The sequence below is a fragment of the Loxodonta africana genome, chromosome 3 (assembly GCF_030014295.1).
Source record: "Loxodonta africana isolate mLoxAfr1 chromosome 3, mLoxAfr1.hap2, whole genome shotgun sequence".
Classification (NCBI taxonomy): domain Eukaryota; kingdom Metazoa; phylum Chordata; class Mammalia; order Proboscidea; family Elephantidae; genus Loxodonta; species Loxodonta africana.
In genome coordinates, this window is record NC_087344.1 from 18,001,880 (window position 1) to 18,024,806 (window position 22,927).

A 22,927-nucleotide genomic window follows, 5' to 3' on the forward strand; every position below is an offset into this window, starting at 1 on the left:
CAGCAAAATTTTACTTGCATGTGATATTAATGATATTTCTCTATAATTTCCACTTTTGGTTGAATCACCTTTCTTGGAAATAGGCTTAAATATGGAAATCTTCCAGTCAGTTGGCCAGGAAGCTGTCTTCCATATTTCTTGGCATAGACAAGTGAACATCTCCAGCACTGCGTCCGTTTCTTGAAACATCTCAGTTGATATTCCATCAATTCCTGGAGCCTTGTTTTTCGCCAATGCCTTCAGGGCAGCTTGGATTTCTTCCTTCAGTACCATCAATTCCTGATCATATGCTACCTCTTGAAATGGTTGAACATGGACTAATCCTTTTTGGTATTATGACTCTGTATTCCTTCCATCTTCTTTTGATGCTTCTTGCGTTCTTTAATATTTTCCCTGTAGAATCCTTCACTATTGCAACTCGAGGCTTGAATTTTTTCTTCAGTTCTTTCAGCTTGAGAAACACCGAACCTGTTCTTCCCTTTTGGTTTTCTATTTCCAGCTCTTTGCACATGTCAGTATAATACTTTACTTAGTCTTCTCGAGAGGCCCTTTGAAATCTTCTGTTCAGTTCTTTTACTTCATCAATTCTTCCTTTTGCTTTAGCTTCTCGACATTCGAGAGCAAGTTTCAGAGTCTCCTCTGACATCCGTCTTGGTCTTTTTTTTCTTTCCTGTCTTTTCAATAACATCTTGCTTTCTCCATGTATGATGTCCTTGATGTCATTCCACAACTCGTCCAGTCTTCAATGCATCAAATCTGTTCTTGAGATGGTCTCTAAATTCAGGTGGGATATACTCAAGGTCATATTTTGGCTCTCGTGGACTTGCTCTGATTTTCTTCTGTTTCACCTTGGGCTTGCATAGGAGCAATTGATGGTCTGTTCCACAGTCGGCCCCTGCCTGGCCTTGTTCTGACCAATGATATTGAGCTTTCCCATCGTCTCTTTCCACAGATGTAGCCAATTTTATTTCTGTGTGTTCCATCTGGTGAGGTCCATGTGTATAGTCACTGTTTATGTTGGTGAAAGAAGGTATTTGCAATGAAGAAGTCATTGATCTTGCAAAATTCTATCATTCGATCTCTGGCATTGTTTCTATCACCAAGGCCATATTTTCCAACTAGTGACCCTTCTTCTTTGTTTCCAACTTTCACATTAAAATCACCAGTAATTATCAATGTGTCTTGATTGCATGTTCAATCAATTTCAGACTGCAGCAGCTAATAAAATTCTTCTATTTCTTCATCTTTGGCCCTTGCAGTTGGTGCATAAATTTGAATAATAGTTGTATTAACTGGTCTTCCTTGTAGGCGTATGGATGTGTACTGTGGGGGCTTGCATGTTGCTGTGATGCTGGGAGCTATGCCACCAGTATTCAAAGTTTATATAGGAATAGTTAAATGTAGATAAATACATGAAATATATAATTGATGAAAAGTAAATCTTTTTATGTGAATACTAAATTGGAACACCATCTTCATTTATAAAAATAAGTTTTTTATCTAACTACATTTTTTTTCACATCTACTGAGTCTATGGATAAACCTGCATAGAAATGCCTAACCAGTGACATTGTGATTTCTCACAACTGTAGTAAAAATCAGGAGCCAAAACATAAACTCAAAATATAAAGCGATGTTGGTGAGAATTTGTCTTACATACTTTGGACATATAACCAGGAGGGACCAATCCTTGGGGAACGACATCATGTTTGGCAATGTAGAGAGTCACTGAGAAAGAGGAGGACACTCAATGGCATGGATTGACACAATGTCTGCATCAGTGCTATTGAACATACAAACTGTTGTGAGGATGGTGTAGGACACTGTTTCGTTCCGTTATAAGTGGGGTCATTATGAATCACAACCAACAAGACAACATCTAAAAACAACAACATACATAAACTATATTTTCGCAAATAAAATAGGTATCATGCTTTGTAATGTCATTAGTAATTAAATAAAGAAGACTGGAATGCAATTAGATAAGGATGGTTTGTTCATGTGTACAAGTTGTGTGACATGGAGATGAGCAGAAAAGGGTGGAGAGAGGTGAATGGAATGTAGCTGGCTTCCTCAGGAAATCATCCACCTTGAATTCCACCTTTTATTTTCTTGGTCTTTAAGGATTTGCACTGTCTTTAATCAGAATGACAATAAAAGTGTTTGGCTAATGAGGAGCTTAGGTTATTGATCCCCCAGGGAAAGAGAGACTGCAAATAGTCTGGCCTATAACCCCCTCATTCAACAGCCCTTCTCCAATCAGGAAGCAGCACGCCTGAGACTCCACCCACAGATGATCCTCTTGCCTGGGAGCCCAGAGTCTCACTCAGTCTGTCTGCATTTCCCGAGGACAGAACTTCTGCCTACATCAACCAACATCCAGGACAGATGTTAAGAATCATTCCTCAGTGATGCCATCCAGGTAACCTAGAATCCCTTAGTTAATGTTTGGAAAGGAGGACAGATGTTTCACTACAGGTTCATCCAGAGGAAGCTGTGATGAGTGTTGTTGTTGTTAGGTGCCATTCAGTTGGTTCCAAATCATAGCAACCCCATGTACAGCAGAACAAAACATTGCCCAATCCTGTGACAACCTCACAATCATTGCTATACTTGAGACCGCTGTTGCTCATTGTTGCTGCCACTTTGTCAATCCATCCTGTTGAAGGTCTTTCTCTCAACAGGGAGTTACAAGAGTACATGCATAAAATGATTGGAACTAAGTTTTCCATGGACTCTTGCCCAACTGTTTTCCATCTTCCTGACACATGTCCTTGTATCTTTGCACCAGGCTCAAAGAACTCTCATTCTATCTGTCTCCTACTCTGTCTCTGCAATGACATGACCATTTTTCTCCTGAACAGAAATCTACACCTTCTCAAACATAATGATTCTTATAGAATTCTCTAATATTTACTTACATTCTTGTGGTGGAGAAGGAGGGTTTATCGACTTGATCTCATCTTCTAATTCCAGGTTCTTAACACACATTTTTAGTATGTCCTTTGCCCAGCTCTGGTCATGGAGATACCTGGAGTCAGAGATAGACACATCACACTATTTTCCTAGTTCTTCTGTTTTCTCTTTATAAAACTGCCTAATATTTAAAATGATCATATGAGCACAGATAATATTAAAAAAAAAAAAAGAACAGCATTTCACCTCTTTCAAGAATAAAAAAAAGCTTACATTCAGCTCTATCAGATTCAGATTTTTATTTATTTATTTTTTAATAACCAAATAATACACATACAGAGGACACAAGTTTTGTAGTGTCCTCAATTCCTCTCCTTCCCTTCCACAGATGACATTTGCCTCTGGTGCTGAAGCTGCTGCTGATCCAGCGACCACACATTTGATTGTCTTATCATTCTTCTTTTCCATCAGCTTCATCAACAATATGGAACCCAGAAACCAAACAGGAGTTTCAGAGTTCTTTCTTCTGGGATTAACAGAAGATTCAGAACTCCAGCCCCTTCTCTACAACATCTTTCTGTTCATGTACCTGGTGACCATCATGGGAAACCTGCTTATCATCCTGGCTGTCAGCTATGACTGCCACCTCCACACTCCCATGTACTTCTTTCTCTCTAATCTGTCCTTTACAGATATCTGTTTAAGTACAACGACAGTCCCAAAGATGCTGGTGAACATCAAGTCACAGAGAAAATCTATCACTTATACAGGCTGCCTCACCCAGGTATGTGCTGTTCTGGTATTTGGAGGTTTTGAAAATTTTCTCCTTGGAGTAATGGCCTATGACCGCTATATAGCCATTTGTCACCCGCTGACCTACACAATCATTATGAACCCCCACCTCCTTTGCCTGCTGATTCTACTCTCTTTGTTCATTAGCATCATAAATGCCCTGGTGCATAGTCTAATGTTGTTGCCACTGTCTTTCTGCACAAACCTTGAAATCCCCCACTTCTTCTGTGAACTTGCTCAGGTTCTCAAACACACTTGTTCCAATATCTTCATCAATAACCTGGTGCTATATGTTATGACATGCATATTTGGTGGTATTACCCTCTCTGGGATCATTTTCTCTTATGCCCAAATTGTCTCCTCCATTCTGAGAATGCCACCAAGGGGTGGAAAGTATAAAGTTTTTTCCACCTGTGGATCTCATCTCTCAGTTGTTTTCTTGTTCTATGGGACAGTCTTTGGGGTGTATATTAGTTCCATTTACACACTCTTCCTGGAAGACAGCAGTAGCCTCAGTGATGTACCTTGTGGTCCCTCAAATGATGAATCCTTTTATCTACAGCCTGAGGAACAGGGACATGATGGGAGCCTTGAGAAAAATCATTGGTAGGATGCCTCCTTTTTAGTGATTGTGTCATCTGATGTGCGCTTGGGTTTCTAGAATGAGTAAAAGTAAAAGCAACACTGGCGAGACAGAATTCCTAACTTTTCCTTCAGCAAGTTCTTCTAAATTGACTGGAGGACATAATGGCTAAGTATTACATTAATGAGTCAAAAATGTCCTCTGCATATTGGCCCCCAGTTGTTAATTTTTTTATAGCAGGCTCAAAAAAAGAGTCTGCCAATGTCAAACTCTAATTTGTTCCTAACCGACCATTTTATAAATGACCCAAATAAGTGGAATTTCACCAACTTAGAGCCTGCCTCCTTTACTTACCCCACAAAAATGCACCCAGCGTCTGCTATCCATCGATGAGGTAAAACCCTGTAGGTATAAGGATGCTAGTGTCCTGCTACCTTTGGAGTTCCTCTGATAGAGAGATGCTCCACATTGCTACAGTTAGTAACCTCATAGGTACATATAACCTCCTTCCTTCCTTCTGCTTTTTCCTGGGAGTTTTTACATCTTCTTCCTCTTCTGTCATCTCTCTGTACCTCTTGCTCTGGATGACCTCCTGCCGTAGAAGATTACACCCTACTTGTAGCTGTCAATGCGTCAGCCCCAATAAACACCTATTCAACTGCTATCTCATGGGCATAACATTTTTCTTTCTTTTTTTTTTTAATTGTGCTTTAAATGAAAGTTTACAAATCAAGTGAGTCTCTCATACAAAAACTTACACACCCCAGGTTATGTAACCCTAGCTGCTCTCCCCCTAATGTGACAGCACACTTCTTCTCTCCACCCTGTACTTCTGTGTCCATTCAACCAGTTTCTGTCCCCCTTTGCCTTCTCATCTCACCCCCAGACAGGAGGTACTCACATAATCTCATGTGTCTAGTTGACCCAAGAAGCTCACTCTTCATCAGTATCATTTTCTGTCTTATAGTCCAGTCCAATCTCTGTTTGAAGAGTTGGCTTTGGGAATGGTTCCAGTCTTGGGCTAACAGAGACTCCGGGGAACATGACATCTGGGGTCCCTCCAGTCTCAGTTAGACCATTAAGTCTGGTCTTTTCACAAGAATTTGAAACCTGCATCCCACTGTCCTCCTGCTCCGTCAGGGATTATCTGTTTTGTTCCCTGTCAGGGTAATCATCAATGGTAGTCAGGCACCATCCAGTTCTTCTGATCTCAGGCTGATGTGTTCTCTGGGTTATGTGGCACTTTCTGTCACTTGGGCTCATCTTTACCTTGTGTCTTTGGTATTCATCGTTTTCCTTTGCTCCAGGTGGGTTGAGACCAACTGGTGCATCTTAGATGGCCACTTACTAGCATTTAAGGCCCCAGATGCCACTCACCAAAGTGGGATGCAGAGAGTTTTCTTAAGACATTTTTGTTAATGCCAATTGACCTAGACATCCCCTGAAACCATGGCCCCAGGTCCCCATCCCTGCTACTCTGGCCTTCGAAGCATTTGGTTGTATTCAGGAAACTTCTTAGCTTTTGGTTTAGTCCAGTTCTGCTGACCTCCCTGTATTGTATGTTGTCTTTCTCTTCACTTAAAATGGTTCTTGTCTACTATTTAATTAGTGAATACCCAGTTCCCTCCCTTCCCACCCTCATAACCATCAAAGAATATTTCCTTCTGTGTTTAAACTTTTTCTTGAGTTCTTATAATAGTGGTCTCAAACAATATTTGTCTTTTGGGACTGACTAATTTCGCTCAGCATAATACCTTCCAGACTCCTCTATGCATAACCTTTTTTCTTGATCATCCTTAAATTCCATTAAACTCACTACACTAAGTGCATTTCAACTTGGGTGGAAACCTGACTTGGCTTTTCATCTAGATCTATGCTGTTTGACAAATGATTTCGACACTCTAAGCTCAGTTTCTTTGGGATGTTTCCACAGAAGCAAAGCCTGAGGAAAGACTTCTTATTATGGGATGTTGTTAGTAGCCTTCTCAGACAAAAGCAAGTGGGAGAGGATAGATAAGGCAGGGAAGGATCTAAGAAAGGTTGCAGTCATAGCTAGAGAGTAGCTTCAGCCTGATCTAATGGATAGGGTTGTGAATTGCACCCCATACTTTCCTCACTGTGAGAAAAGTGTGCTGACCTTTCATGCCTTGATTCAGTAACTTCTGAGATCTGCCACTAATAAGCTGTCTCTGCTAATGGCAATATTAGCATCCTCCACACTCAGTTTCATCATCTACAAAATAATCTCTGTGATTTGAAATGATTGTGAGATATTTGAATTTCATCAATGAGGAAGCCTTTAGTTCTAAGAAGAAAAAGAATTGACACTAATATCCTCAAGCAATAGAAGTATATATCATTACACAGAAAGGCCTTCAGAGGTAGGAAACGTACAGTAACAGAAGAGTAGGCTGCATTTAGTCCTCTGCGAGGTGGCTTCATCCTAGAACTGGCTTACCCGCATGATCTCCTGATTGCTGCAATAGGCTCCGGTGTCATATCCATAGGTGATGTCCAGCGAGAGGAAACTTGCTATCCTTCTCTGGATTTATTGTTAATAAACCTTTCCATGGAGTCACCAGAGGGTATCCCCTCTGTATTGGGTTGAATAATGCCTCTCCCAATGATATCCCAATCCCTGGAATCTCTGTACTTTACTGATACAATTAAGAGGGTGAGTGTTCTTGACCGCACTTTTGGTGTCATATTTAAGAAACCATTTTGCAATCCAAGATCATGAAAATTTGCCTCTCTGTTTCCTCTAAGAGGTTTATAGTTTTAGTCTCTGGTCTCTGATTTGACAACCTGATGATGACAGGGAGCTCAAACAAAAATCCAAATACAAACAAAACCTGGCTAGATCCATAGTTCTTGACCATGTAGTGAGCCAGATTTCCACTAGGAAAATCCTCTGCTTTCCTGGGCTTGGCATACCCCATTTTGAGAGAGTCTTAAGTGCTACAAAACAACAAGTTCACCAAACTCACAATAAATATTGAATTCAAGCTCAAAATGCAAAAGGAATAGAGCTGGAGAGTCCGAGAGGGCTTACCAACGTAGCCTTCAGATGCTTCATGGAGGCAGTAAGCTGAAAGGGCTTTTATGGACATTACATCTGTGCTCAACGAGAGCTCTGGGGGAAGTTATTCAGGTGCTATGGATCCAACTTCTGGTGCCAGGAATTGTCAAGAAACCTAAATGCACAGACAAACACCAGACATTAGTGTAACAGAATATTTGTTTTGTGAGTGGATATGATTCCAATCAGGCAACGGTTGACTCAAAAATACAGGGCAGGCGCTCCAAAGAGGGGATGGTGAAAACAGGTTATACAGGTCATTGTCATGTTAATTTCTCAGGAGATAGCATTGGAATACATTCAGGATTCTAGGGTCAGTCAGCTGTAGGAGCAGAATCACTAAGAACATGCCATACATTTTCCAGTCAGACCCTGAGGTTCCTGCTTCTGGAAACTGACTACCAAAACCAAACCAAACCCATTGCTGTCTAGTCAATTCCAACTCATAGTGACCCTCTAGGACAGAGTAGAATTTCCCCTTAGGGTTTCCAAGAAATGCCTGTGATTTGAGCTGCCAACCTTTTGGTTAGCAGCTGTAACTCTTAACCACTATGCCACCAGGGTTTCCTGAAACTGACTGCACTTTGGTAATTCTTTAAAACAACCTAAGGCCTGAGGCAAAACAGTCTCCAATAAACTGCTCGCTAGGACATTGTTTGACTTGAAGGTGGCTGCAGGAAAATCAGTTCCTTAAAGGGTCAAGGTACAAAAAGACACTTAAGGGCAAATGCTGTGGGTGAGTCACACCAACTCCACGAATCAGAAATCTGGATTCCAGGAGAATTAAAATGTTTTGTCAAAAACTGGATGTCTATATGTGGGACTCTATCAAGAGAAATAACCTACAAGTGATTGGACTACCAGAACAGGGAGGGATAACAGAAAATACAGAGAGAATTGTTGAAGGTTTGGTGGCAGAAAACTTCCCTGATATAGTGAAAGATGAGAAGATATCTATCCAAGATGCTCATCGAACTCCACATAAGGTAGATTCTAAAAGAAAGTCACCAAGACATATTATAATCAAACTTGCCAAAACCAAAGATAAAGAGAGAATTTTAAGAGCACCTAGGGATAACTGAAAAATCACCTACAAAGGAGAGCCAATAAGAATAAGCTCAGACTACTCAGCAGAAACCATGCAGGCAAGAAGGCAAAAAATTAAAGGAAAAAAATTGCCAGCCAAAGATCATACATTCAGCAAAACTTCTGTTAAATATTAAGGTGAAATTATGACATTTACAGATAAACAGAAGTTTAGCGAACTTGTAAAAACCAAACCAAAACTACAAGAAATACTAAAGGGAGTTCTTTGGTTAGAAAATCAATGACACCAGGTAACAGCCCAAGACTGGAACACTGGGCAGAGCAATCAGAATTCAACCCAAACACAGAAATCAAAAAAACAAAGTAAGATTAAAAGAAAAGGAAAAAAAAAGTTCAAAACAAGGTAACAGGGATGTTATTATATAAAAGAAGACAACATTTATAACAATAAAGGACTAAGAAATGTAATCATAGACCTTCCATATGGAGAGGAATATATGGTGATTCAAAGAAATAAAAAAAAAAAAAAATTTAGAAAAATACAGGTAAATAATAAAGTTACCGCCAAGGAGACAAACTATCCTACTCATCAAAATAAACTACAAGAAAAAAATAGAGGCTCAGCAGAAACAAAATCAACAACAGTGAATATGAGGAAAGGACAAATATATAAAGTTAATCTACTCAGCACATAAAGTTAAGTGAGAAAAAGAAACTGTCAACAACACACGAAAAAAGACATCAAAATGATACCACCAAATTCATACCTATCCATAATTACGCTGAATGTAAATGGGCTAAATGCACCAATAAAGAGACAGAGAGTGGCAGAATGGATTAAAAAACATACTCCATCTGTATGTTGCCTACAAGAGACACATCTTAGACTTAGAGACACAAACAAACTAAAACTCAAAGGATGGGAAAAAATATATCAAGCAAACAACAATCCAAAAAGAGCAGAAGTGGCAATACTAATTTCTGACAAAATAGACTTTGAAGTTAAATCCACCACAAAGGATAAGGAAAGACCCTATATAATGATTAAAAGGACAATATACCAAGAAGATATAACCATATTAAATATTTATGCGCCCAATGACAGGGCTGCAAGATACATAAAACAAACTCTATCAGAATTGAAAAGTGAGATAGACAGCTCCACAATAATAGTAGGAGACTTCAACACTCCACTTTTGGTGAAGGACAGGACATCCAGAAAGAAGCTCAATAAAGACACGGAAGATCTAAATGCCACAATCAAACAACTTGACCTTGTAGACATATACAGAACACTCCACCCAACAGCAACCAACTATACTTTCTTTTCTAGTGCACATGGAACATTCTCTAGAATAGACCACATATTAGGTCATAAAGCAAGCCTTAGCAGAATCCAAAACACTGAAATATTACAAAGCATCTTCTCTGACCATAAGGCCATAAAAGTGGAAATTCTTAACAGGAAAAGCAGGGAAAAGAAATCAAATACTTGGAAACTGAACAATATCCTTTTCAAAAATACTGGATTATAGAAGACATTAGGATGGAATGAAGAAATTCATAGAATCCAACAGGAATGAAAACACTTCCTATCAGAACCTTTGGGACACAGCGAAAGCAGTGCTCAGAGGCCAGTTTACATCAATAAATGCACATATCCAAAAAGAATAAAGGGCCAAAATCAAAGAATTATCCCTACAACTTGAACAAATAGAAAGGAAGCAACAAAAGAAACACCCAGACAGCAGAAGAAAAAAAACAAAAAAAAAAATTAGAGCAGAACTAAATAAAATAGAAAACAGAAAAACAGTTGAAAGAATTAACAAGACCAAAAGCTGATTCTTTGAAAAAGTCAACAAAAGTGATAAACCATTGGCCAAACTGATGAAAGAAAAACAGGAGAGGAAGTAAATGCCCCTAATAAGAAATGAGATGGGCGATATTACAACAGACCCAACTGAAATTAAAAGAGTCATATCAGATTACTACAAAAAATTGTACTCTAACAAATTTGAAAACCTAGAAGTAATGGGTGATTTCCTAGAAACGCACTGTCTACCTAAACTAACACAAACAGAGGTAGAACAATTAAATGGACCCAAAACAAAAGAAGAGATTAAAAAGGTAATCAAAACACTCCCAACAAAAAAAAAACCCTGGCCCAGACGGCTTTACTGCAGAGTTCTACCAAACTTTCAGAGAAAAGTTAACACCACTACTACTAAAAGTATTTCAGAGCATAGAAAAGGACAGAATACTACCAAACTCATTCTATGAAGCCACCATATCCCTGATACCAAAACCAAGTAAAGATACCACAAAAAAAAAATTACAGACCTACACCCCTCATGAACATAGACACAAAAATCCTCAACAAAATTCTAGCCAATAGAATTCAACAACATATCAAAAAAATAATTCACCATGACCAAGTGGGATTCATACCAGGTATGCAGGGATGGTTCAACATTAGAAAAACAATTAATGTAATCCATTCCATAAATAAAACAAAAGACAAGAATCATATGATTTTATCAATTGATGCAGAAAAGGCATTTGACAAAGTTCAACACCCGTTCATGATACAAACTCTCAGCAAAATTGGAATAGAAGGAAAATTCCTCAACATAATAAAGGGCATTTATACAAAGCCAACAGCCAACATCATCCTAAATGGAGAGAGCCTGAAAGCATTCCCCTTGAGAACGGAAACCAGACAAGGATGCCCTTTATCACCACTCTCATTCAACATTGTGCTGGAGGTCCTAGCACATAAAGTTAAGTCAGAAAAAGAAACTGTCAACAACACACGAAAAAAGACATCAAAATGATACCACTAAATTCATACCTATAAATAAAGGGCATCCAGATTGGCGAGGAAGAAGTAAAATTATCTCTGCAGATTACATGATTTTATACACAGAAAACCCTAAGGAATCCTCCAGAAAACTACTGAAAGTAATAGAAGAGTTCAGTAGGGTATCAGGATACAAGATAAACATACAAAAATCAGTTGGATTCCTCTATGCCAACAAAAAGGAAATCACTAAATCAATACCATTTACAGTAGCCCCCAAGAAGATAAAATATTTAGGAGTACATCTTACCAGAGATGTAAAAGACTTGTACAAAGAAAACTATAAAACACTTCTGGAAGAAACCAAAAGAGACCTACCTAAGTGGAAGAACATACCTTGCTCATGGATAGGAAGACTTAATACTATAAAAATATCTATTCTACCAAAAGCAACCTATACATTTAATGGAATTGCGATCCAAATTCCAACAACATTCTTTAATGAGATGGAGAAACAAATGACAAACTTCATATGGAAGGGAAAGAGGCTCCAGATAAGTAAAGCATTACTGAAAAAGAAGAACAAAGAGGGAGACCTTACTTTACCTGATTTTAGAACCTGTTATACCACCACAGGAGTCAAAACAGCCTGGTACTGGTAAAATAACAGAAACATAGACCAAAGGAACAGAATTATAAATCCATCCACATATGAGCAGTTGATATTTGACAAAGGCCCCAAAAGAGTTAAATGGGGAAAAGACAGTCTTTTTAACAAATGGTGCTGGCATAGGTGGATATCCATCTGCAAATAAATGAAACAAGACCCATACCTCACTCCATGCACAAAAACTAACTCAAAATGTATCGAAGACCTAAATATAAAATATGAAACGATAAAGATCATGAAAGAAAATAGACAATGTTAGGAGCCCTAATACACAGCATAAACAGTATACAAAACATTACTAACAGTGCAGAAGGAAAACTGAATAACTGGGAGCTCCTAAAAATCAAACACCTATGCTTATCCAAAGATTTTACCAAAAGAGTAAAAAGATTACCTACAGACTGGGAAAAACTTTTTGGCTATGACATTTCCGGTCAGCGCCTGATCTCTAAAATCTACATGATACTGCAAAAACACAACTATAAAAAGATTAACCCAATTAAAAAATGGGCAAAAGATATGACCAGACACTTCACTAAAGAAGGCATTCGGGTAGCTAACAGATACATGAGGAAATACTCACAATTCTTACCATTAGAGAAATGCAAATCAAAACTACAATGAGATTTCATCTCACTCCAACAAGGCTGGCATTCATCCAAAAAACACAAAGCAGTAAATGTTGGAGAGGCTGTGGAGAGATTGGAACACTTAAACACTGCTTGTGGGAATGTAAAATGGTACAACCACTTTGGAAATCAATTGGGTGCTTCCTTAAAAAGCTAGACATAGAACTACCATACAATCCAGCAGTCTTACTCCTTGGAATATATCCTAGGGAAATAAGAGCCTTCACACGAACAGATATATGCACACTCATGTTCATTGCAGCACTGTTTATGATAGCAAAAAGATGAAAGCAACTAAGATGCCCATCAACACATGAATGGATAAATAAATTATGGTATATTCATACAATGGAATAGTACGCATCAATAAAGAACAGTGAGGAATCTGTGAAACATTTCATAACATGGAGGAATCTGGAAGGCATTATGCTGAGTGAAATTAGCTGCAAAAGGACAAACATTGTATAAGACCACTAATATAAGAATGCAAGAAATAGTTTAAACAGTGAAGAAAATATTCTTTGATGGTTACAAGAGGGGAGAGGGAGGGAAGGAGGGAGAGGGGTATTCACTAATTAGATAGTAGATAAGAACTACTTAAGGTGACGAGAAAGACAACACACAACACAGGCGAAGTCAGCACAACCGGACTAAACAAAAAGCAAAGAAGTTTCCGGAATAAACTGAAAGTTTCGAAGGCCATTGTAGCAGGGGTGGGGGTTTGGGGACCATGGTTTCAGGGGACATCTAAGTCAACTGGCATAATAAAATCTATTAAGAAAACATTCTGCATCCCACCTTGGAGAGAGGCATCTGGGGTCTTAAACACTATCAAGTGGCCATCTAAGATGCATCAATTGGTCTTAACCCACCTGGATAAAAGGAGAATGAAGAATACAAAGGACACAAGGTAACTATGAGCCCAAGAGACAGAAAGGGCCACATAAACCAGAGACTACATCAGCCTGAGACCAGAAGAGCTAGATGGTCCCTGACTACAACCAATGACTGCCCTGACAGGGAACACAACAGAGAACCCCTGAGGGAACAGGACAGCAGTGGGATGTGGACCCCAAATTCTCATAAAAAGACCAGACTTAATGGTCTGACTGAGACTGGAAGGACCCCGGTGGTCATGGCCCCCAGACCTTCTGTTGGCCCAGGACAGGAACCATTCCCAAAGCCAACTCTTCAGACAAGGATTGGACTGGACAATGGGTTGGAGAGGGATGCTGGTGAGGAGTGAGCTTCTTGGATCAGGTGGACACTTGAGACTACGTTGGCCTCTCCTCCCTGGAGGGGAGATGAGAGGGTTAGAAGCTGGAGAAATGGTCACAAAAAGAGAGAGTGGAGGGAGGGAGCAGTTTGTCTCATTAGAGGGAGACCAACTGGGAGTATGTAGCAAGGTGTATATAAGTTTTTGTGTGAGAGGCCGACTTGGTTTGTAAACTTTCACTTAAAGCACAATAAAAATTAAAAAAAAAAAAAAGGAAGTTTCTCAAGAACCTTCTCCTCTGAAATGTAATTGCAAGGAATATCATATCCTTACCTCCCAGTTTCCTGGTAAGAGTTTTACATAACTTTAGGTGTCTTGCCATAAAGACATTAGAAAATTAGTAATTTTATCTTGAAAAGATGAAAGTAATGAGTTGTATACTCCTGGCTATACAAAGGGTCAATTACCTTGCTGATTTTGTAATCTCTTTAGTGGATTACCTGTGATGCATCACATTCTGGTTTAATGCTTACTCAATAATAAAACTTACCTTTTTCTTAAAAGAGAGTAAGAAATGCAAATAATCAATACCACTGAACTACACGTGAAAAAATTGTTGAATTGGCAAATGTTTTGTGTATATTTTTACCACAGAGAGAGGGATGCAAAGAGAGAATTGACATGGACAGAATAGAAGTTAATGTGACTACAGAGGCAGAAATTGGCATAATATGGTCACGAACCAAGGAAAACCTGAAGCCACCAGAAGTTCGAAAAGGCAATGAGTGGATTTGCCCATAGAGTCTCCGGAGAGTGTGTGACTGTGCACACACCTTGATTTCTGCACTGTGAAACTGATTTCAGACTCATGGCCTTCAGAACTGTAAGAGAATACATTTCTGTTGTTTTGTGCCACCAAGTTTCTGGCTGTGTAATTAATACAGCAGCCAGAAGAAACTAATGTACTTCACTTTCAGGGTTATACATTATTGTAGTTTTTATCCTACTTCACTGGCCACTAGCCTCCTTTGATGTGTCCTCCTCATCTTTCCAACCTCAAGCCATGGAGGGCCTTAAGGCTCACTCCTAATCCTCTTTGCTCCAGCTACCCTGACTCTTTTGCAATAGCATCCAGACCCATGGCCTTAAAAGTCATCTGCACTCCAAGGACTCCAAAATTTTTGTTTCCAGAGAGGAACACTCCCCTAAATTTCAGACTGGAATACCCAGCTTCCTACTTGACTTCTCAAGTGGATGCCTCACAGGTACCTCAAACTCAACTCTCTCCAAACTACAACCCTGATATTAAACTTCCAAATATATTTGCCCATGGTCTTCCCTACCACAGTTAATGGGAACTCCACTCTTTTAGATGCTGAGCAGTTTTCTCGTACCAAGCATTGTCTTTGAATTCTCTCTTTTTTATACCATGTGCCCATTCGTTCAAAAGAAAAACATATCTAGAATCCCACCAAATCTCACCACCTCCACAGTTATCACCATGGTCCTGTTGTTGTTGTTGTTGTTGTTAGGTGCCATCGAGTCGGTTCCGACTCATAGTGACCCTACGCACAACAAAATGAAACACTGCCTGGTCCTGCGCCATCCTTACAATCATTGTTATGGTTGAGCTCATTGTTGCAGCCACTGTGTCAATCCACTTTGTTGAGCCCCCTAGGTTGGAAGGTACTAAAAAAATGACTGGGGAAGAGCTGCCTCCTAAAGGAGAGTCTACCTTAATGACATGGATGGAGTAAAGCTTTCAGGACCTTCATTTGCTGATGCGGCACGACTCAAAATGAGAAGAAACAGCTGCAAACATCCATTAATAATCGGAACCTGGAATGTACAAAGTATGAAACTAGGAAAATTGGAAATCATCAAAAATGAAATGGAACACATAAACATCAATATCCTAGGCATTAGTGAGCTGAAATGGACTGGTATTGGCCATTTTGAATCGGACAGTCATATAGTCTACTATGCTGGGAATGACAACTCCAAGAGGAATGGTGTTGCATTCATCATGAAAAAGAATGTTTCAAGATCTATCCTGAAGTACAGTGCTGTCAGTGATAGGATAATATCCATATGCCTACAAGGAAGAAGAGTTAATACGACTATTATTCAAATTTGCACACCAACCACTAGGGCCAAAGATGAAGAAATAGAAGAATTTTATCAGCTGCTACAGTCTGAAATTGATCGAACATGTAATCAAGATGCATTGATAATTACTGGAATGAGGAAGGTAGAAACAAAGAAGAAGGATCAGTAGTTGGAAAATATGGCCGTGGTGATGGAAACAATGCCGGAGATGGAATGATAGAATTTTGCAAGACCAACGACTTGTCCATTGCAAATACCTTCTTTCACCAACATAAACGACGACTATACACATGGACCTCGCCAGATGGAACACACAGAAATCAAATTGACTACATCTGTGGAAAGAGACGATGGAAAAGTTCAATATCATCAGTCAGAACAAAGCCAGGGGCCAGCTGTGAAAAAGACCATCAATTACTCATATGCAAGTTCAAGCTGAAACTGAAGAAAATCAGAGCAAGTCCACCATAGTCCTAGCTACCATCACTTTAGGATTATTACAAAGTGACTAAACGTAGTACCCTGCATCTGCCCTTGCCATCAGGAGACTGTTCGAATAATCGGCCTGACACTGCATCTTTGATCTCATCTTTTCTATTCTCCACGTTACTCATTACATTACAACTGTCCTGGCCTCTGTGTGATCTGATTATTGATTTTTTCCTGGATTATTGTTTTGGTTGGTTATCATTTTAGCATTGCTTTTCTTCATAATTATTTAAATTAGAATGTACAGATTTTATTTAAATGGGGAGCTTCCCTCCCCTCTGTGTTTTCTCATCTATATGCTCACTCTTTATTGTCAGACAGGTTCACAGAGGCCTTGCCAATCATCACTCTTCTAAGTCTGAATTTCATTCGTTGACCCCCCCGCAGCTCAATAATATTGAGGCTATCACAAATCCAGCGACCATGCTAAAAGGTAGCTTGGTTTATCTTCTCCTTGGAGGTTTTCTGAAACTTTCAGCTGGTCTAAGTCCATAGTCATGGGTCCAGTCAGTTTTCACAACTCTTGTGTTCATCTACATATTTCCAATAAAGACATTCTATCTCTGCCCTTGACTTCAACGCCACATATTTTTCTAGAACATTTAGTCCTCATTAACTGAAAGAGTAAATTCCAGCTAAAGGTTCTTACTATGGACATAAATTCTTGGCTCAGCTTACTCATCATTTTATATTTGAGTTCCTTTTATGGTACCTGGAAAACTTAACTTGTATTTTTATATTTCAGGTCTTTCTGTGGTAATGGAAATTTTTCTCTTTCTCTTTTTTTTTTTTTTTTGAGACCAGCTATATTTTCTTCTAGTTTATCTATTATTTCATGTATTTGAAGTGAATAGCAAAGAATGACATCACAATATCATCTTCTCAACTTGGTTTTCATAAAAGATATGAAGAAAACTATATATTAAGGAAGTTTATATAGAAATAGCAAGATGTGGTAAAATAAATTCATAAACACAAAAATTTTGAGTTCATTAAAGGTAAAAGACTTTTAAGTAGACTGTAAATGGAGCACCATCACCTATTAAATATTGGCGATTATCTAACTAAATCTACCGAGAGTATGAATGTTCCTAGCCAATGACATTGTGATTTCTCACAACTCCATTAAAAATCAAGAGCCAAAATATCAAGCCAACCTCCACTAATATGAAGAAAAATGTACACTGAAACAATTGTGATGAAATTGGAAACACTGGTTATGGAAACATCAAAAGGGAGTCTATCTCCAGTGATCACAGTCAGAATGGACCACAGAGAAGAGCTTAGAACATGCTGTATATAAAATATACAAAATGATACAGTAAGGTTCAGGGAACAAAGACTCTCAGAAACAAACAAAAAAAAACACTACTTGCATTTTACACTATCTTAACTCTGTTTATAAATATATTATGTTGTTATGCTGTTAGGTGCCATGGAATCAGTCCTGACTCACAGTGACAGTATGTACTACAGGAGGGAGCACTGCCCAGGCATGTGGCACCCCCACAATCCTTGCTATGCTTGAGCCCATCATTGCAGCCACTGTGTCAATTCGTCTTGTTGAGGGTCTTGCTCTCTTTTGCTGACCCTCTACTTTACCAAGCATGATGTCCTTCTCCAGGAACTGGTTACTCCTGATAATTTGTCCAGTGTACTTGATATTAAGTCACACCATCCTAGCTTCTAAGAAGCATTCTGGCTCTAATTCTTCCAAGACAGATTTGTTCGTTCTTCTGGCAGTCCATGTTATATTCAATATTCTTTTCCTTACCATAATTCAAAGACATCAATTCTTCTTAGGTCTACCTTATTCATTGTCCAACTTTCACGTTCGTATGAGGTGATTGAAAATACCATGGTTTGGGTCAGGGACACCTTAGTCCTCAACCTAACATCTTTGCTTTTCAGCAGTTTGAAGAGATCATTTGCAGCAGATTTGCCCAATGCAATTTGTCATTTGGTTTCTAGACTGCTGCTTTCATGGGTGTTGATAAATATATTAGAGTTGCTGTCAAGTTGTGTTAAAAAAAAAGAAGACAACTGGAATCCAGTTGGAGAAGGCTTTTGTGTCCATGTGTGCACGTTGTTGACACGGAGGTTAGCAGAAACAGAGAGAAAAATGGCATGATCTTACAGGGGCAAGGAATCAGCCATCCTGAATTTCACATTCTAAAGCCTTGGTCTTTCAGGATTTTCACTGTCCTGGGATCAGAATGACAATAAAAGTGCTTACATAATGAGGAGCTTTGGATATTGAGCCCCCAGGGATACAGAGACTGCAAATAGTCTGCCTGTGACCACCTCACTCAACATCCCTCACCCAGGCAGGGAGCAGCACACCCGAGACTCCACCCACAGATAACCCTGAAGCCCAGGAGCCAGGTGTCCCACTCAATCTCTCTGCCTTTCCTCAGAACACATCCTCCACCTTCACCATCCAGGGGATTTATCAACATCATTCTACGGCGACGCCAGCCAGGTAACTGAAAATTGCTTAGTTATGGTTTGGAAATAAGGACAGGTGTTTTACCTCATGCTCATTCCGGGGAAACTGTGTTGAGAGTACATGCATGAAATGATTGAACTCAAGTTTCCCATGGACTCCTGCCTGTCTTCACTCTTCCTGACATGTTTCCTTCTATCTTTGCACCAGTCCCAAGAAGCTCCAATTCTACCAGTCTCTAATTCTGTCTCTACAATGGTAAAGACCATTTTCCTCCTGAACAGAAATCGCCCCTTCTCCAACATGATGACTATGATAAAATTCTGTGATATTTTCTTGCATTCTTATGGTGATGAAATAGGGTTATCAGGTTTGCCTTATCTTCCCACCCCTGGTTCTTAAAACACATTTTGTATTATTTCTATCACCTGGCTCTAATCTCTGGGGGGGAAAACGTGAAGTCTGCAAGAGACACTTCAGAGTGCCTCCCTCTTCTGTTTTTCTCTATAATATTACCAAATTTTTGAAGAAAGTAATTTTACTGATGCTTCATGTCTGGGAGGATGCATTTTTCTTTGTAAAGATGGATCTTTCCTTGGAGTAAGTGTGCCCATCCAGACCTGGTTAGAATATGCCCCTTGGGCTGGAAATCTAGGCCCACAATGAAGTCCACAGGGGCCCTGTTGTTTTTGTTAGCTTCCAGTGAGTGGGCCCTTGACACATGGCAGCTCATGCTCAACAGAACCAAAAGCTGCCACGTCCTGTGCCATCCTCATACTTGGTTGTGAATTGAGCCATTTTAATACACAGAGTTTTTTACTGGCTACTCTTCAGAAATAGGTAACCAGCATTTCTTCCTATAAAATTACAAAATATTTAAAATGATCATAAGAACTCAGATAGTGTAAAAAAAAAATGAACACCTTATCAACACTTTGCAGAATAAATAAATGTTGATGCTCAGCTATTGATCAAATTCACATGTTTTTTGTTAAATAATCAAATAATATGCACACAGGTGACACCAACTTTCTATTCTTCTCAATTTCTCATGACCCTGCCCTAGGTGCTGTTTACCTTTGGTGATGCAGCTACTGCTGGTATAGGGGCCACGCACTTGGTTATCTTGTCACCTGATCTGTTCCATCAGATTCATCAACAATATGAAACCTAAAAACCAAACAAGTTTCTCTGGATTCCTTCTCCTGGCACTGACAGAGGATCTGGAACTGCAACCCCTTCTCTTTGCCCTGTTTCTGTCCATATATCTGGTCACTGTCCTGGGGAACCTGCTCATCATCCTGGCTGTCAGCTCTGACCCTCACCTCCACACCCCCATGTATTTCTTTCTTGCCAATCTGTCCTTCACTGACATGTGTTTCAGCACCACCACAATCCCAAACATGCTGGTGAATCTCCAAACACAGAATCAGAGCATCACGTATGCAGGCTGCCTCACCCAGGTCTGCTTTGTCTTGGTTTTTGCTAGTTTGGAAAGTTTTCTCCTGGGAGTAATGGCCCATGACCGCTACGTGGCCATTTGTCACCCACTGACATACACAGCCATCATGAACCCCCGCCTCTGTGGTCTGCTGATTCTACTCTCCTTGTCCATTACCACTGTGGATGCCTTGATCCACAGTCTGATAGTGTTGAACCTGTCTTTCTGCACAGATCGGGCAATTCCCTACTTCTTCTGTGAAGTTGTTCAGATCATCAAGATTGCCTGTTCTGATACCCTCCTCAATAGCGTCTTCTTATATTTGGCAGCTACCATACTAGGTGGTGTTCCTCTCTCTGGAATCATTTTCTCTTATACTCAAATTGCTTCTTCCACTTTGAGAATGCCTTCAGCAGGTGGAAAGTATAAAGCTTTCTCCACTTGTGGGTCCCACCTCTCAGTTGTTTCCTTGTTCTGTGGAACAGGCTTAGGTACGTGTGTTAGTGCTGCATTTACACACTCTTCCAGGAAGACTGCAGTGGCTTCAATGATGTACACTATGGTAGCTCCCATGATGAACCCCTTCTTCTACAGCCTGAGAAACAGGGACATGAAGGGAGCCTTGAAGAACATTTTCAAGTGCATATCTGCTTTTCAGTGATTAAATTATCTGCTTTGGGCCTGGATTTCTAGTTTGCATCAAAGCAAAAAAATGCTTATGAGCTAGAATCCCTGACTCTCCTATAACCAGGTTATTCTAAAATGACAAAATAACATAATGGCTAAGCAGCTAAGAAATCAAATGACACATAGCATTCGGCAAATCTGCTGCAAAAGACCTCTTTAAAGTGTTGAAAAGCAAGGATATTACCTTGACGACTAAGATGCACCTCACCCAAGCCATGGTGTTTTCAGTCCCCTTCTATGCATGTGTAAGCAGGATGATGAATAAGGAAGACCAAAGAAGGATCAATGCCTTTGAATTGTGTTGTTGGAGAAGAATATTGAATATATCATGGACTACCAAAAGAAGGAACAAATCTGTCTTGGAAGAAGTACAATCAGAATGCTCCTTAGAAGCAGGATAGCGAGACTACGTCTCACACACTTGGAACATGTTTTCAGGAGAGATCAGTCCCTCGGGAAGGACAGCATGCTTGGTAAAGTAGCGAGTCAACAAAAATGAGGAAGACCCTCAATGAGATGGATTGACACAGTGGCTATCACAATGGACTTAAGCATACCAAGGATTGTGAGGATGACTCAGGACCAGGCCATGTTTTGTTCTGTTGTACATAGGGTAGCTATCAGTCTGAACTACTCGACGGCACCTAACAATGACAATAACAAGTGCAATTCAACTTGGGATTGGACCCTAACTCTGCTCCTTGTGTAACCTCAGTTTGTTTCTTTCTTTCTTTCTCTCTTTTCTTTCCTTCCTTCCTTCCTTTCTTTTTCTTTCTTTCTTTCTCTCCCTCTCTCTTTTTCTTTCCCTTCCTTCCTTCCTTCCTTCCTTCCTTCCTTCCTTCCTTCCTTCCTTCCTTCCTTCCTTCCTTCCTTCCTTCCTTCCTTCCTTCCTTCCTTCCTTCCTTCCTTCCTTCCTTCCTCTCTTTCTTTCTTTTTTTTGGTCAAGTTCTATAGAAGCAGTGCCTGAGGCAGGTGTTTTGTTATGTGACTTTGAGGGGCAGCAGTAGGGAAGTGGGTGGAGGTGAGGAGGGCCGGAAAAAGGAAAAAGTAAGGCTGTAGGAATAGCCAGAGACTAGCTTCAGTTTGATCCCATGGATAGAGCCATGTGAATGGAAACCTAGAGTTAGTCCCAATGTGAGAGATGGGAGCTTACTTTTCATGCCCCAATTAGTAGTTACTGAGACATGTCACTGGTAAACTGTATGTGTCCAGGGTGACATCAGCATTCACTGTATTCAGTTTCATTATGTATAAAACGATCAAATTAGATGGTCTCAGGACTTCAGAAGATTGTGAAATACCTGAACCTTTTCAGTAAGTAAGGCTTCGGTTCTAATAAGAAAATATAAACTCTAACATGCTTTCATTACAAGGACTTCATTACAAGGACTTGAGAGTTAGAGAATGTACAAAAACAGGAGAGTAGGGCTTCATTCAGTCTCCTACAAGGTGGCTCCATCCTAGGACGGCTGCAACAGATCCAGGCATCATATCCACACGTGATGCTCCGAGACGCAAAACTGACCTTCTCTGGGCCTATTGTTAATAGAGGGTCTATTGTTAATAAAGGCCTATTGTTAATAGACATTTCCATGGAGTCATACAGAAGACATCTCCTCCTGTCTCATCACTTTGAATAGCATCATACATCCCTTCCTCATCAAATTTCTGGTATGGGGAAAAGCAAGTACTATGACAGGCTCAGACTGACCATGCAGATTGTATTTCCTGTTGGGAAGTGAACCCCTGCAACCACTAAAATCACTTAATACAATGGCTGGCACATAATTCTCAGTACAATCCAACTGGGATCATTGTGTTCTACATGTTACCATTATTTATAAGGCTTGTTATTCCTTGCTCTCAAACATTTCTAGCACTTGATTCAGCAGTTTTATTAGTTTACCTTTAATGTAATATCTTTCAGTAGGTTTTACTAGTCTTAATAATATAATCAAATGAATAATTATTCAGTAGGCTGGGTAGGGTTGATAGTTGTCATGGATTGAATTGTGTCCCTTCA

At 39.7% G+C, this 22,927-nt stretch overlaps 1 protein-coding gene and 1 pseudogene across 1 annotated transcript; both read left to right on the plus strand.

The window, feature by feature from the left end:
• Positions 1-3,158: 3,158 nt before the first annotated feature.
• Positions 3,159-5,442, plus strand: LOC135230874 (olfactory receptor 7G1-like; annotated as a pseudogene).
• A 14,456-nt stretch (positions 5,443-19,898) lies between these two features.
• Positions 19,899-20,878, plus strand: LOC100666138 (olfactory receptor 7G2-like). The gene has a single exon (XM_003423032.3). The coding sequence runs from the start codon at positions 19,940-19,942 to the stop codon at positions 20,876-20,878; it is 939 nt and encodes a 312-aa protein (XP_003423080.3). The 5' UTR covers positions 19,899-19,939.
• Positions 20,879-22,927: the final 2,049 nt, after the last annotated feature.

Bases quoted from the DNA above. Each gene is read 5' to 3' on its own strand.
- LOC100666138 (XM_003423032.3), top strand. From the start codon at position 19,940: ATGAAACCTAAAAACCAAACAAGTTTCTCTGGATTCCTTCTCCTGGCA.